Below are 14,112 nucleotides of genomic sequence, written 5' to 3' on the forward strand. Positions count from 1 at the left end.
CACACCACTGACCTGTTTCCACATTTCTCAGTGCCCCACCCCATTTCTGTTTTCTATTGTATGTTCAACTTTTATGCACTTACCTCTGACCTGAACGGTGAGACGGCTTAATGAGTGATTAGTCAGTATTGACTGAGAGTTTCTTCTCACTTTTTTTAATGGTAAGATTTTAATTTTCTTCTCTTTATTGGAATATTAATGCAGAAAATATTGAAAATAAGTTTCAGGAAATGACGTTTGTTTTTCGTCTGGTTGTTGCAGGTGACGCCACCTACACTTCCCAGTGTTTCCGGGACGTACGTGAACCAACATGAAGATCAGGGATAACTATTTGTTTAAAGACATGTTCATGTTTATTTCAACCAGAGAAACAGAAAGTAAAACGTACTTAAAGTAAAGATCAAACTGAGATTCAGTAAACAGCAAACGCTGCTCTTTAATCAGTTTTTTAAGCCAAAGTTATGTAACATGTTCTTAAAAGTTACAAATGAAGAACAGAAACATTTTAAAAGCAACACTTACCAACCGGAAAGTCTTATTCTTGTGAAGATAAACTTAGATTCTTTCACTCTTCCCTCAAACTCCAGGTCAGGTGTTTACAAGTCAGTCCACGCTTCAGCTTCAGGAGCCACAACACAAAACAGCTGTCTACCACATCTTCCTCTGAATGAAATGAGATTTCCTACTCTGCTGCTGTGAGGAGTTCCCAAAAGCAGGGTCAGAAAACTGGCCTGACGGCTATATCGCTGCATAGGAGAGTGTGTGACTTTTGGAAAACGGCTGATTGGATCTCTGAAAGTATTTAAGGAAGGGGCGACCGAAACTAAGCACCCCCACGTCCCTTGAAGGTAAAAACCAGCAGAAACCTGTTCAGCATGTCTAAAAACACACAAAACTCAAACCTCTGGTAATAACATCAGCCTCACCAAGGGGTTTTATGTGCTGGCCTGTCATTGTTAAATCAGTTTTTCTGATTTTTCTTTGCACCAGTGGTCTGCACCGTTGAATAAACAGAGCTAATAAGCTGTGAGCTGTGGGAATGAAACAAACTGGCAGGCGCCCAGTGATCTGTGCTTCTCTGTTAGGGAACACAGAGGCTCTGTGACGCCCTCACCCTCATCACATCTGCTCTTCTTTTTCTTTTTTAAAGGGCCAACGATGATGAGGGGATTATTCAGGAGATAAACTGTTGAAGATACGAGTGGAGAGTTTTGCCACGAGCAGAATTTAGAGAGGACATCGTGTGTTGAGACAGGAAGAAAGCATTCGCGATGCATGATGTGACGACTGTATTTCCTGTGATAGAATGCTGGAAGCGCTGATTTCCCCTCAGGAGAAAACAATTTACCAGATGACCTGAACAAAGGCGGCAGTGTACTCTGAGGGTGCATTTCAGGGAAAATGAGGTGGTTCTCAAGAAGGAAACCGTTTTCCAGCTCAACAGGCTGCTAGCCACACTCAGCAACAATGAAGCAACCAGAGAAATCCCACTCTGGTCCACATGTCTTACAGTGGAGCAGGAAGTATCCATACCCCTGAAATCAAAAGCTACCACGTAGTTTACTGGTGTTTTCTGCTTCGGAGTAGAAAGAAAAGAATAACTGGAGGAGCTGCATGGGTTCACAGCTCAGGTTTGAGACTCATTCAATAGGACAGAAGAAAGAAATTTTAAAAAAAAGTTAATAAGCTTTAAATCTGATCAGATGAGAACAAGACTGAACTTCTGACCTAAATTCCAAAGATTTTGCATGTGGCAAGATATATGGAGGTAAATATAGAACCGCCTTGGAGGAAAAGCTGTCAGATGCACAAAAAATCTAAGATTGGGGCAAACATTCAATGGAACAGTTAGCGTCAAAGCAAATAGCATGGTCTAGTCAAAGTCCACCACTAAACATCTGTGGCAAGACTTTGAAATTGGTGCCTGCAAATTATCTCCATTTTACTTGACTGAGCTTGAGATGTTTGTTATGATTAAAAGTTCCCATTTGTTGATGTTTAACCCAAAGTGCTAACAACAGTAGTTGGAGCCACGCTTGGTTCTATGACCTTAGAGGGATTTTGAAATTTATAATAATAAATATCTGTCGAAAACAATGATCTTTTCGTTTGGTAGACTTCACAAGAAAATATTAGCTTTTTAAATTACAAATGTATTTTTACATCTATCTGACTTTTGTTAACCACATATTTCTTGAAGAGGTTAACTTATATTTTTATAGCGTTTCGATGTTGCAGTTTATGCTCCTTTCTCTCTTTTGTATTTTTTGATATCACAAATCAAATACTGCTGGACTCTGCAAAAATTAATTTATCATAAAATTAAATCCTGTTAATTTCTTTTACGAACTAGTCTGACTTCGTCAATGTTATAAATGGTTCAGAAACTGATAAGCAAATAGACACCATCTTGCCAAACTCCTCAGCCCTTCTTCCACATTTTTGTCAAAATTGGCAGATTTTGTGTCACTAGATCTGACTCCCACTTTTCATTGGTGCTGCTCCCAAAAATAATTATCATTTTATATATTTAATAATGTGGCAGGAAGAGGTGGAGGCTGCACCTGCTGGCAGGGTGATTGCAAGCGGGCCAATAGCGCCAGAGGGCGCTCAGTATAAGAGGTGAGCTCCAGTCTGACGTTGTTTGCTGTTGACACACCACGCTTCTGTGTTGAGCTGTCTGTGCGCTGAGTACAGGAACGGACGGGCGTATTTACCTCCACATTGATTGTGGGTGAGGTGGTTCCTGCAAAAACAGTGCCAACATTTGAGCGTTCCCATTTGGGTGCAAGTGTGGAGAGCTTACTAATTGGAATCTCGACTGTCACACAACGCTGCTGCTTTGCCTGCACCAAGTCACTGCTTACTTAGCGGTTGCGAGAGGGAGACCCGCTGCCTGGGACACGCCCCCCACCCCCTCTTCCGAAATCGAAACAAGGAGCGGCTGATCGCATTCATTTCGGATTGGATTGGACTGGGTTGCTCATTTTGCTGTGCCGTCGAGCATAGGGATTTTATGGGTTTATCTTGACATTTTTATTTCTTTTCTTGCCTGTAGTTTCAACAAATTGTCTTTTCTTATTTTTATTTTCTAGACTACCGGTGGTGCGCTCGGGCCCTGGATGCGGCGTCCCTTTTTGGTGTGACTGTAGTGATCAATACCAATAGGTGGAGGGAATTACAAGGAGTGAGTGACTTCACGGGTGTTTGTTTTGATTTCTTTGCTTTGGAGCCTACCATCCAGGACCTGGCTGTATCCACCGGTAAGCCTATTCGGATTTGTTTTGTGAATTTTCCTTTTGTTCAGATACAGGTATTTTTTTACTCTGTCATAATAAATTATTATTGTCTTGAGGCCTGTCTCGCTTTTTTGCAAAACCGGACCTGTGTCCCTTTAATAATTCCTGGGTGAAAACCAGTGTTGTATAGTAACGAAGTAAAAATACTTCACTACTTTACTTAAGTATATTTTGGAGTACTTCATACTTTCCTGGAGTATGAAAATTTTTGATGACTTTTACTTCACTATATTTCCGAACTTAATTGCGTACTTTTACTCCGATACATTTTCAATGTGTGGTTTAGTTACTCGTTACAAAAAAGCGAGAGAGAGAAACGCAAGTGTTTTGATCCCACCTACTGATTAGCAAGTAGCAAGCAGGCTACCGAACAAAGTCGGTAGCCTGCTAGCCTGGGCTTGTTCATCACCACCAATAGCATACACCTGTTTCGCTTCTCCCATTAAACACAAAGCAAGTCTCGCAATCAGCAACAGCCACATGGAGGAGGAGACGGAGACCACAACGACTGCCACTACGTCGGACACGGCTCCAGGGGAACCACCAGCTGGTGATAGGGTGACCAGACGTCCTCTTTTCCCCGGACATGTCCTACTTTTCAGACCTAAAAAGATGTCCGGGGGGAATTTAAAAATTGTCCGGGATTTTGGTCAGTTGCCTCAAAACACATTACATAGCTTACAGTGCATTGTAGGGCACTGCGCACGGCGCTGCGTGTCACGTAATCCCTGAGCCGCGTCAGTGGGCAGCATCTCCCCCCCCCCCACCGCTCCAAAGTTTTCTGGGTTTTTTTTTTTTTTTGCATAATGACCAGTTGTGTGCACCACCTATTGACTGATTCACTGATTTGTGAAGTAAAGTAATCGTAACAGCTCTTTCTCTTCATGTTGGCCCCATTTTCTGTACTATTTATTTTTCTCATTTTCAGACTGACCTTACTTGAAGGGAAAACTTAAGGCTTACAAAAACTTTGTATTTTCTGTCCTGGAGGGTTTACTAAGAAGCTGGTTCAGTTGTAAAGCAGGTTAAGTTAACCTTGTGCTATAGGTAAAGCACCTAATTTTCTTAACTAAATGATGCCTGCAGGTATATCTATTAGCAGGTTTAATTTTGCCTGCACATGGTTGGGTACATTATTTTAAGTGTATTTGACAAGTTTACCAAAATATAAAAAATGTCATTCAACCTGCATTTGCTTTGTTTTACTTTTTACTTGTACTTTTCATTACATTACTTGAGTACATCCATTTTTACAGTACTTTCCATACTTAAGTACAAGAAGTTTCAGATACTTTAAGACTTTTACTCAAGTAACATTTCAGTCAGTGACTTCGACTTTTACCAAAGTCATATTTTGGAGAGGTACTTGTACTTTTACTTGACTCTGAGATTTCAGTACTTTATACAACACTGGTGAAAACCCCGGGTGGCGTTGTTGGCAACAAACGACATTGTATTGTCCAAATCACGGAGCGCCACAATAAGTTCGTGGAAGTGCTGAAACAACTGGATTTGTAATTTACTAGTCCACAATGCAACCGCGATATGTTTTTCCAAGTGAAGGTGAGCTCCACCCTCTCCTGAATAGATGCCACTTCAGCAGTTGGCCACAAGAGGGGGCTAATGGAGCATAAATGGCTGAATTCTGCCAGGACGGACAGGTTAAACTCAGATTACATGAATGAAAAAACATTAAATAAAGTCACACGGTGAAGAAAAAAATGTATTTGGTGCTGTTTGTCATCTTCATTAACACAATGGAGCTAAATACAGAGCGACCAAGCCAACGCTTTGCTTTCAATTGGCCTCCCCAGGTCTTCTGCAAATTTGTATCTTTTAATTTTTTATTGATAAGCTTTGGAAGCGAATTTTGTAACGCAGTGCTTTAAACTGAACACAACAAAACATTCAGATCATGTTGTCATAGGACAGACTGCTCAATCTTTTCAAGCTGTTGCGCCTAAACCGGACTTTTATGAAAGAGCCAGCAGGGGGCGACTCACACTGCTGCAACATCTGACAAAATGATGAAGCTTCATATTTAAAGCTAGACATGTAATAGAGAGACACTGAAAGTTTGTGAGGAGGAAAAAAAAACTTTAGTTACCCATATAAAACCTTTGCACCATGATTTGACCACTAGCATATATTATTTTGTTTTTAAATGTTTGCATTTTAGATTCCAATATTTTTCCCCATCACATTTAACCACTAAACAATTTTAAAAGGAAACCTTTAAATATTTTTTCCTTTTAGATGCAGTACTTAACATTTGAGCCCCATTTCTTACCAGCATTTACTTTAAAATCAAATATTCAGACTCAACACTTACACAATTAGACACCAAGACTGAGTGTAATCATCCATTCATTGCCCACTTCAGATTCCCTTGAAGCATTTTAATTAATAAAATGGAATTAAGAGATGTTTACAGGGTAAACAACAGAAAACACGAACTGAAATACCAATGTTTTATTTGCAAAAGGATACCAGTTAATACATTGAATGAAGCACTGAAACAAGCCACAGTAACATTGCAAAATACCACTAAAAACAGTGTCAATTTTAGAGAAAGAAAGTAATTTGATCCAAAAGGCATACATTATGAAAGAAGAGGAAGGAAGTGTATTTACACCATGGCAAAGTGTCCTGAATCTCTACAAAACAAAGTGTGATAGGAGGCCTCTTCGTTTAAGACATTTAAAAAAAGAAATATTACAAATATCTGCTAAAGAACAAGCCTTTTTACGTTCCATTTATTGTTGTTATCAAAAGACATCTAGAAAAAAAAAGGCACCACTGATGGTGATAAATCACACCAGTCATCTTCAATGGTGGCAGCCGCTTCATTCAAGACAAACATTTTCCGCTTAAATATGTTGAGATGTAAAAAGTTGTAAGGAAACTAGAACAGTAGCGTGTGAGGTTTAACAGAAGCAACAGTAAATTATTTTTATTCTTTTTTTTTTCTTCCTTTTATTGGTATAAAATAGGAGTCAAAGGGACGCGTTCCCTGCTGCTGATTTTAGTTGTTGTGCTGGCGTAACAGCGCTCCCTGCTGGAGAAAGGTGGAGTTCACAGCACCAGATTGTAATGGCTTGTTGAGGCTGACGAGAAAAACATTGACCAAAGATCATCAAGCAGGCGGACGCAGCGTCACATCTAAAGACAGGACTTCCAGACAGACGATTCATCACAATGGGGAAAAAAATAAAAATTAAAAATAAAAAAAAGCTCACTTTAGGCTCCTTTCTAATCACACTTCTTATTTTAATAAAAAGGCAATTTCTACCAAAGAGAATAACGTCAGCAACTGTTGAATCCAAATGCATAGTACTTAATCGAAAAGATGCTACATGTGCAGCATTTTATGACTATTGAGAATCGGTGGTTAAGCGTTTTGAGAGGCTGGCCGGTAAAAATCTGTCGTCGTAAATGAATTAGTTGCTCCCTGCTTTTGTGCTTCAGTCATTGGATTCAGTGACGTCTCAGGCTCGATTCCCTGCCAAGTAAAACTCACATCTCCACCTTTTAGTGGGCGCGCCGTAAGAAGTCGCAACGACAGAAATGGAAATATAAAATTGCACACAGAAGCATGGGGGAAAACTTGTTCAGAGCAAGTTTAAACTAAGGAAACGATGAATCCTACACAGGTACCTTTAATATAAATTAATAAGCTTTATAAAACTTTTAAACCCACACATGAAATTTAGACAAACATATTTTCATCACCCTCCCCATGATCCCTGAACTATGCTGAGCCATGCAAAAAGAGAAATCCCACTACTGCTTTAGCGCCGTAATGCAACTACCTGCCTTGGATGAAGATGATTTTGTTATTTCAATGCGACATGCATCAGCTCCATGTGTGCTCGCTCCAGAGTATTTCACTGCTATCAAAACTTCACACTTCCTCCCGTTTTGTTTATTCTTGGTCAAAACAACACTTTGGCTTTGAGATTTTCCCCTCCACCCCACCGGTTTTGGTGCCGGTCAAAAGCGGTTCTGATGCTTAAACCTTCCCGCATTCTGACACGCAGCAACCACAAAACTGAACCTTTGTTTCTGTTGGGCCAAGACAAAGTGGCAGCGCATATTTGTGAAGCAAAAAACTGTTAAGAAACTATAAACCGCAAGTTTCAAACTGACATTTAACATTTTTTACAAATTAAAATAACATAAAACAGTGATGCTACTAAAACAGTTCAACCGGTTGCTCCCAAGAGTGATCCAATTAGTAAACCGTGAGTAATTTAATCTGTTACCACCATCAAACATGGTAGTGGCAGCGTCAGGGTGTGGGGATGGACAGACTTAATGGAGTGCCTAAAACCTGTCATTGGTTCCAAAAGACGTATTATTCAAGTTTGTGGCTGCAACATGACAAAAAGTGGAAAAGTCTAAGTGTTGTTGATATTTTTGCCGGACACCATTTATTGTTAACGATCACCACAAGTTGCAGTCGAAGCAAAAACAAGGTGATAAAGTGGATTAAAGGGGAATTAATCAGCTCAGGGTATAAAAGCTGTATTGTGGGCCTACTTGATTTTGCTTTGGTTGTTTTTATGTACCATTAGGTCCTTCAAAAATACAAAGAAATCAGCTTTGTAACTTAAAAGTTTCATACAATATCATGCACTGCATCTTGTGAAAAAACACGGAGGGTACGAACCTCTTCTAGCCTACTGTCTAAAGGTCAAAGTAGATGAAACATGAACATTAAGAGATGTAGGAGACGATGCCTTTACATCTTCCCGTTCGGTCTGACTGGGTAAAATTAATGCCAATAATTTGTAGTGCACACTGTATGAAGCCTCAGTGCTTACGGTTTTCTGAAATTATACTTTATTTACTTTAAAGCATTTCTGAAAATCAAATATTCAGACTCAACATTACACAATTAAACTGGTAGCCGCTGGTTTAATCCCTTTAAACTAGCGGCTGCATCCCAACAACCCAAACCATCACCACTTGATTTCTTTCGCCTACTTTGACCCCGTGACATGTGGAGTGAAGGTTGAACGTCGTGGTGACAAAATGGAAGCACAGCAACAGACACTGAGCAGAGAGGTTATGGTGGACAGATGGCTGTACACGGTATTTACAGCAGGTTTAGAAAGACCCTCATTAACAGACCCGTCTCCTCAGACAAGGAACCAGTAACATTCACACCTTCAACGGTTGGACAGGAGGACAGTCACAAAAATGTAAAGTGGATTAAAAATAAAAAAGTTGTTCAACGTGTGGCTGAGAATTCCCCCATTTGCTGCTTGAGTGGAAATTATACCCCCTGGGCGACATGTTTAAAATAACTTATTTTGATGAAAATCCATAAACGGCGAACGAGTGGTTATCGTGTCTGAACATTAGTGAGCTGACGAGACTGAGTTTAACAACCGTTTGTTATTCTCAAGCAGCAAATGGTGTCAAAGGCCCTAAAGAGAGAGAAAGAGAGAGACAAAGAGCGGTTCTCTTCGACTGGTGGCACTGTGAGTGAAGGTGGAAAGCAGCAGACGTATAAAACTTCTGTGTTTCAGGCCAAAACGAAGGCTGGCTGCAGGAAGGAAGTTACATCGATTCGCCCAGAGAGTCCTCATCTTCCATAGATAGGGGCAGGTAGAGATCCTGGAAGCAGAGCGCAGCGTGGTAAACCTGTGAGCTCGGCGACGAGACGTCGGTAAATAAAAAGATGGAGCTTCTTTAAAAAGGAAAAAGTCTCACATCTTGTCAGAAATCACAAACTTAAATGTCATTTCATCATTAAAAATGTGCAATTTCTCTACCTCTTCACATAAATGCACTACTTTGTGTTGGTCCTTCATATGAACCCTGAATAAAATGTGAATACTGGAAAGGTTTTGTTACCTTCTGCTTGTTGTTCAGGCCCGGACTGGTGGGGGTGGAGGTGGGGGAATGCTTGGATATCGGGGTGGAGATTTGGCTGCTGGAGCCGGTCCCGTTGGCTGAGGGATCCGACGGAGCAGACAGAAAGAAAAGACAGGGAGGGGAAAGAAGAGAGTAGTGTGGATTAGATAGCGTGCAAGACCAACCCAAACCGCTTCTTTTCTTGCTCTCCGTGAAAGTCAGCGCTGAACGATAGGCTCCCCTGGCTCTCATCTAAAGGCCCGCCGGGAGCCTGATGAGTCCTCCGCTTTAGTTTGGAGACATTTTATTCTCGCAGTCTGTGTCCTGAATCGTTGCTAGGAACCTCTGTTTAGATCCGAGAGTGGTGTGAGGTGATGTAGCTGTGTGTTGTAAGTGCCTTAAAAGAGTTTTGTCTATAAAGAGATGAAAAGACCAAAGCAGATGGCCAGCTTGAGTCTGAGCCACGGAGTTGAAAAGCAGTGCATAAAGCTCCTCTTTTCTCGCCCCTGTTGGCTTCATTTAAATGCTCGGCTACATGGAGAGTAAGTAAGTAAAAAGTTAAACTCGCTCCAAAAGCCCCACTACCTTGTAAAACCTAAAAATTAGTTTGCGAGAGATGGGCAGCTCTCCCACAGCGACGAGACAAAAAGCAGAGAGAGAGAGAGAGAGACCAGACAGTCGCCTGCAGAGGAGACACAGTAATGTTTTCTCCACAAAAGGCAAATAAAGTTTGACTTTACATTTTAATATTTGTAAGGCTCACAGAACTTTTAAGTAGAGAGATTTCACAGCCATACATTTCTAAATGCGCAATCATTTTAATTCGCTGAGGTCAGAAATTATATGACAAATCACTAATGTTAGACTTACAATGCGTTACAAAACCAGTTTGATGTGTGTTTGGGATCGTTTTTCTGTTGTTTCTGATCTAAATTTTTACCCTCAGAAGGCAGGAAGCGGTTCAAGAACAACCAAGGAATCATTAAGGCTAAAGCTGATCCACCTTCATAATCAGCTGAGATTTTAAGATGTCCAAACCTACACGAATTATACATGTGTGAAGGTTTTACAGTCATTAAAAACAGAGAAGGACGAGGAGAATCTTTGGAGTGGTCAAACATTGAGGTTTTGATTTTGCTGTCAATATATTCCATAAAACGGGTGGGATGATAAAGGACGACAACCTTCAAATCCGTAACTTTGAACCAAATGTTGTTGGCTCTATGACCGGGATTGGTCTTCCAACAGGACTGTAAAGCTAAACATCAAACTGGTTTAAGAATGGTTAAAGGAGTCCATCCATGTCTGAGCCAAAAACAAACGAACAAAAACAATTAAAATGAGCTCCTCCAGTTTTCAAGATAGTTTCTGATCATTTAGCAAAAATATTCCAACTTTCTTAAAGGCATTCCCCCCCCAAAAAAAAAATCTGTGCCAAATTGTTAGTTGGGAAAAAATGTATATATAAATAAGGTACATTTTTAATCACTGTTCCAACATAAATATGAAGCGTACGTTCAATTCTGACCACTGCTATACTTTTAATTTACTTAACCCAACAGAGATGTTGATGTCTTCAGACAGATGCACAATCCTGTTTTATCAAGAACCTTTTCCACAATAAATGCTTATAAACAATTAATAAGCTAGTCACCCAGGGTTTCAGTGGACACTATAAAATATTAACCTGTCTGTCTAACAAACAGCTGTTCATGTTGTCTTTGTTTACTTTTCTTGATTTATTCATGCTTGTTTCCCTCTTATTCAATAGGAGCATGTTAAACACAATTATGCTAAATCCTAGATTGTTACTTATAAGCAAAGGCTAGATTTAAACTGGGCTTCTTTTTTTAAATCCAGTCCTGCGATCTAAGATAAAGAATCAAATTTTTTTTATCCTGTAGTTTAATCCATCAGTCAAGCCTGATTCCCTTCCTGCAGATAAAGGAAGACTTATCTTCAAGCACAACAAATGAATTAAAACCCAGTCAACTCAGATATTTGCTCATTGGATGCAAGCCACCTTTTCCTCATGCATTATTGATCTGATATGCTCACCAAGACTCTTGGAATAAGGTCAAAGGTCAGTTAAATCCCTCTGCTGTCGCATGTTGTTATGTTAGTTCATTTACAACACCGCAGGCTGCCTTATTGTTTTTCTGCCGATCTTCGATTGCGCTCATTACGGGGCGCGGTCAGAAAAGGCGCCGTCGTCGTCGCGTGGCGATTACTCACTGGAGTCAGCAGGAGATTTGCAGCGCTTGATCGGACCGGGACTCTTTACCGAACCGTGCTGGGCCTTGGCTCCCTTCATCAGCCGGCATTCTGTGGGACAGATGAAGAGGAAAATTAAAACCGTTTAATCCAAACCGAATGCTTGAAGATTGATCCGGGTGTCGGATTGTAGCGTCATCCCTCAGATATGTAAAAACAGAAAACATTCCAAGATTATTATTTTTTTTACATTTTGGTATTCTGGGTCAGTGTAATAATCAGAGCAGACAGGCTGCAGACATCACTGCTCCTCCCTCAGAGCATCTTCCATTCTGTTTATACTGTCAGTCTCTCTCTTCTCTTTCCCTCCCCCTCTTCTGCGCTCCTTCCCTCCTTTGATGCCAATTATACTTTCTGCCCTCCCTCCATCTCCTGGGATCGCACCACATCCGTCTTCTTTCTCTTCACCTTCACACGCTGCTGGATACAGACGTAGAAACTGGTGCGCTATTGTCTGGCAAGTGTGTCACCAGCGCTCCTTTGACAGTACTTCAGTCTGGCAGTCTGTCTCCCAAAATAGCCCAGAGTCGGATCACATTCCTGGTTCTGTGAATGCTGCAGCTGCATAAACAGTTCCACCAGAAATTATTCACACCGCCTCACTTTTTACACTTGGTGTTACAAAATTACTCAAATAGATGTAAAATCTCGTCGTAGAAAAACATCCCCACAGCATGGCACTGCCACCACTGTGCTTCACCAGTAGTGATGGTGTTAAGGTCACAAAGTTATATTTTGGTTTTATTGTTCACTACATTATGAAAGGTTTGTTTGAAAACTATTTTGAATTTAACTTTCTGATATTGGTCCAATAAACGGTCTTGTACCAAAATATATTTGAGTTGATTAAGTTTGAACCTTGACCTCTCAGAACTGAACAAGTGGAGGTAGGATTCAGTTTCTGCTCAACAACTCACCGAAAAACTCCATGGAAATCTGAAATGTGCAAAAACTGATGGTTCTAAACATTTCTGTTAAAAGCAGCTTTTGAACAAAGACTAAGGTGCAGATAACCTGATCACTGATCATGAAGGTTAGATTTGAAGCAAATTAAATTTGAAATTATATTTGCATTTTAATGTTTTTTTTACACAATACGTTTGTATGTTTGGAATGTGTTGTGTATAAATAGTGAAGAAAACTGCGTGATCTTTTTCAAAGCAGAGAATTTTTGTTTTTTGAGCTCAGAACATTTAAGGTCTTTTACTCAGGTTGTTGTCAGGTTTCCGGACGTTAAACTTCCTCCCTTCCCCAATATTGGAGACTGCAGTGCATTTTGGAACATTTAATTCTGACATATTTGTTTTGTATCCTTCAATATTTGTGCAGACTAGAGACAATTCACTTAATTTCACTGGTTTCTGCGCCAATACAGAATATTTTGTTTCATTCTAAATTACATGCAATCAACTGAATGTTGCACAGGTAAACTCTGATCAAGATATAAAAACAGCTAAAGGATGATCATCTTAATTCTGACCAAAAAAGTGGACATATATCTGCCAATTATTGTTGCATTTTTGATTTATCAACAACAAAAAAATGCAAACATGTTTTCATTTGAGCTTCAGCAATGCATGGATTTTCTTTTTGTAAGAATCTACATTCAATTAGTTTGTGATGTACAAAAATGAAAAAGTGAATGGGGTGCAAATACTTTCTGCTCTACCCCACTAAATGTGAAGTGTGGGTTTATTTTTGACATTACAAAGTCAGAAAACAAAAAATAAATAAATAAATAAAAAATCAAACCTCTATCATTCCAGGTTTTCCTCAGACAAAAACCCAGACTCCTTTAATACAGAGAATGTAAGCATTTTCATTTGTCTTCGTGTGGAAGATTTATGTTGTCTGCAGACTTAATGTCCAGATGATACACAGCAGGCAAACCCCCCCCCCCGCCCGCTCGGCTCCTCTGAGGCCGACTCGGTGATGTCGGCACGCTCCAGACCCTCATTCATTTTCTGCAGCATTGGCCTAAGGTTAGAGACTAAACGAAACAATTTAGCTCGGGTCCACGGGGGAGTTTGTAGAACATTAAGGACACAGATCATTACTGGATTCTCCATGGCAAAGAGAAGGAATGGAGGAAAACGTAATGAGAAGTCGGCTCTGCAGCACTGCTGTGTTCGGATGAAGAGACCGCACCGTTTCCAGGAGAGGAGTTTATGTAGAACAGGGACTTTAAAAATAGGTCTTTCAGGTCTGCAGGGAGGACACACACTCAGCAAGACGATTGGCTTTACCTTTTCCTCTCCTCGACTTCACAGCAGTATCAGCACCAACAGATCAGCTGGCCTAAACCCGTCACTGGACAGATTAATGGCTCTCTGACTTCTGCCCGCTTCCCTCCGAGCTGCTTGCTGCTGATAAAGCTCTGCTTCAGCTCCATCTTTCACTGCCTCTTTGTCAGTATCCCTCATTTTTCGCTCATTTAGCTTTGAATATTAGCATCAGCTTATAAACCCCACTGAGCTGACCAATATACTTCTGAGCACGTTTGACATCTTCCCCAACTCAATTTACTGCAACGATTGTCGTTTAGTTCATACCAACGCCAAATTTATTTCCACTGGGAGAGAAAAAGATTCATGCAACTCTCTGAGCCTGGACTATACTGCCAAAAGTATTCAATCAATCACCGAAATGATTGAATTCAGATTTTCAGATAATA

General features: G+C 40.4%; 1 protein-coding gene and 1 long non-coding RNA gene across 2 annotated transcripts in view; one reads left to right on the forward strand and one right to left on the reverse strand.

Moving 5' to 3' along the window:
* The first annotated feature begins 105 nt into the window (after window positions 1-105).
* Window positions 106-2,645, forward strand: LOC111610124. Its single transcript, XR_002753500.1, has 3 exons — window positions 106-161; window positions 262-848; window positions 1,151-2,645. It is a non-coding gene; the product is annotated as an uncharacterized LOC111610124 (long non-coding RNA).
* A 3,111-nt stretch (window positions 2,646-5,756) lies between these two features.
* The window catches only part of dcx (doublecortin), a 29,878-nt gene continuing 21,522 nt past the window's right edge, over window positions 5,757-14,112 (reverse strand). Inside the window, exons 5-7 of the mRNA XM_005802909.2 lie at window positions 11,400-11,489; window positions 9,165-9,262; window positions 5,757-8,924 (exon numbers count right to left, since the gene is read on the reverse strand). Coding sequence (XP_005802966.1) covers window positions 8,868-8,924; window positions 9,165-9,262; window positions 11,400-11,489 — 245 coding nt within the window. The 3' untranslated portion in view covers window positions 5,757-8,867. The remainder of the gene's footprint in view (window positions 8,925-9,164; window positions 9,263-11,399; window positions 11,490-14,112) is intronic.

Source organism: Xiphophorus maculatus, chromosome 11, assembly GCF_002775205.1.
Source record: "Xiphophorus maculatus strain JP 163 A chromosome 11, X_maculatus-5.0-male, whole genome shotgun sequence".
Taxonomy (NCBI): Eukaryota; Metazoa; Chordata; class Actinopteri; order Cyprinodontiformes; family Poeciliidae; genus Xiphophorus; species Xiphophorus maculatus.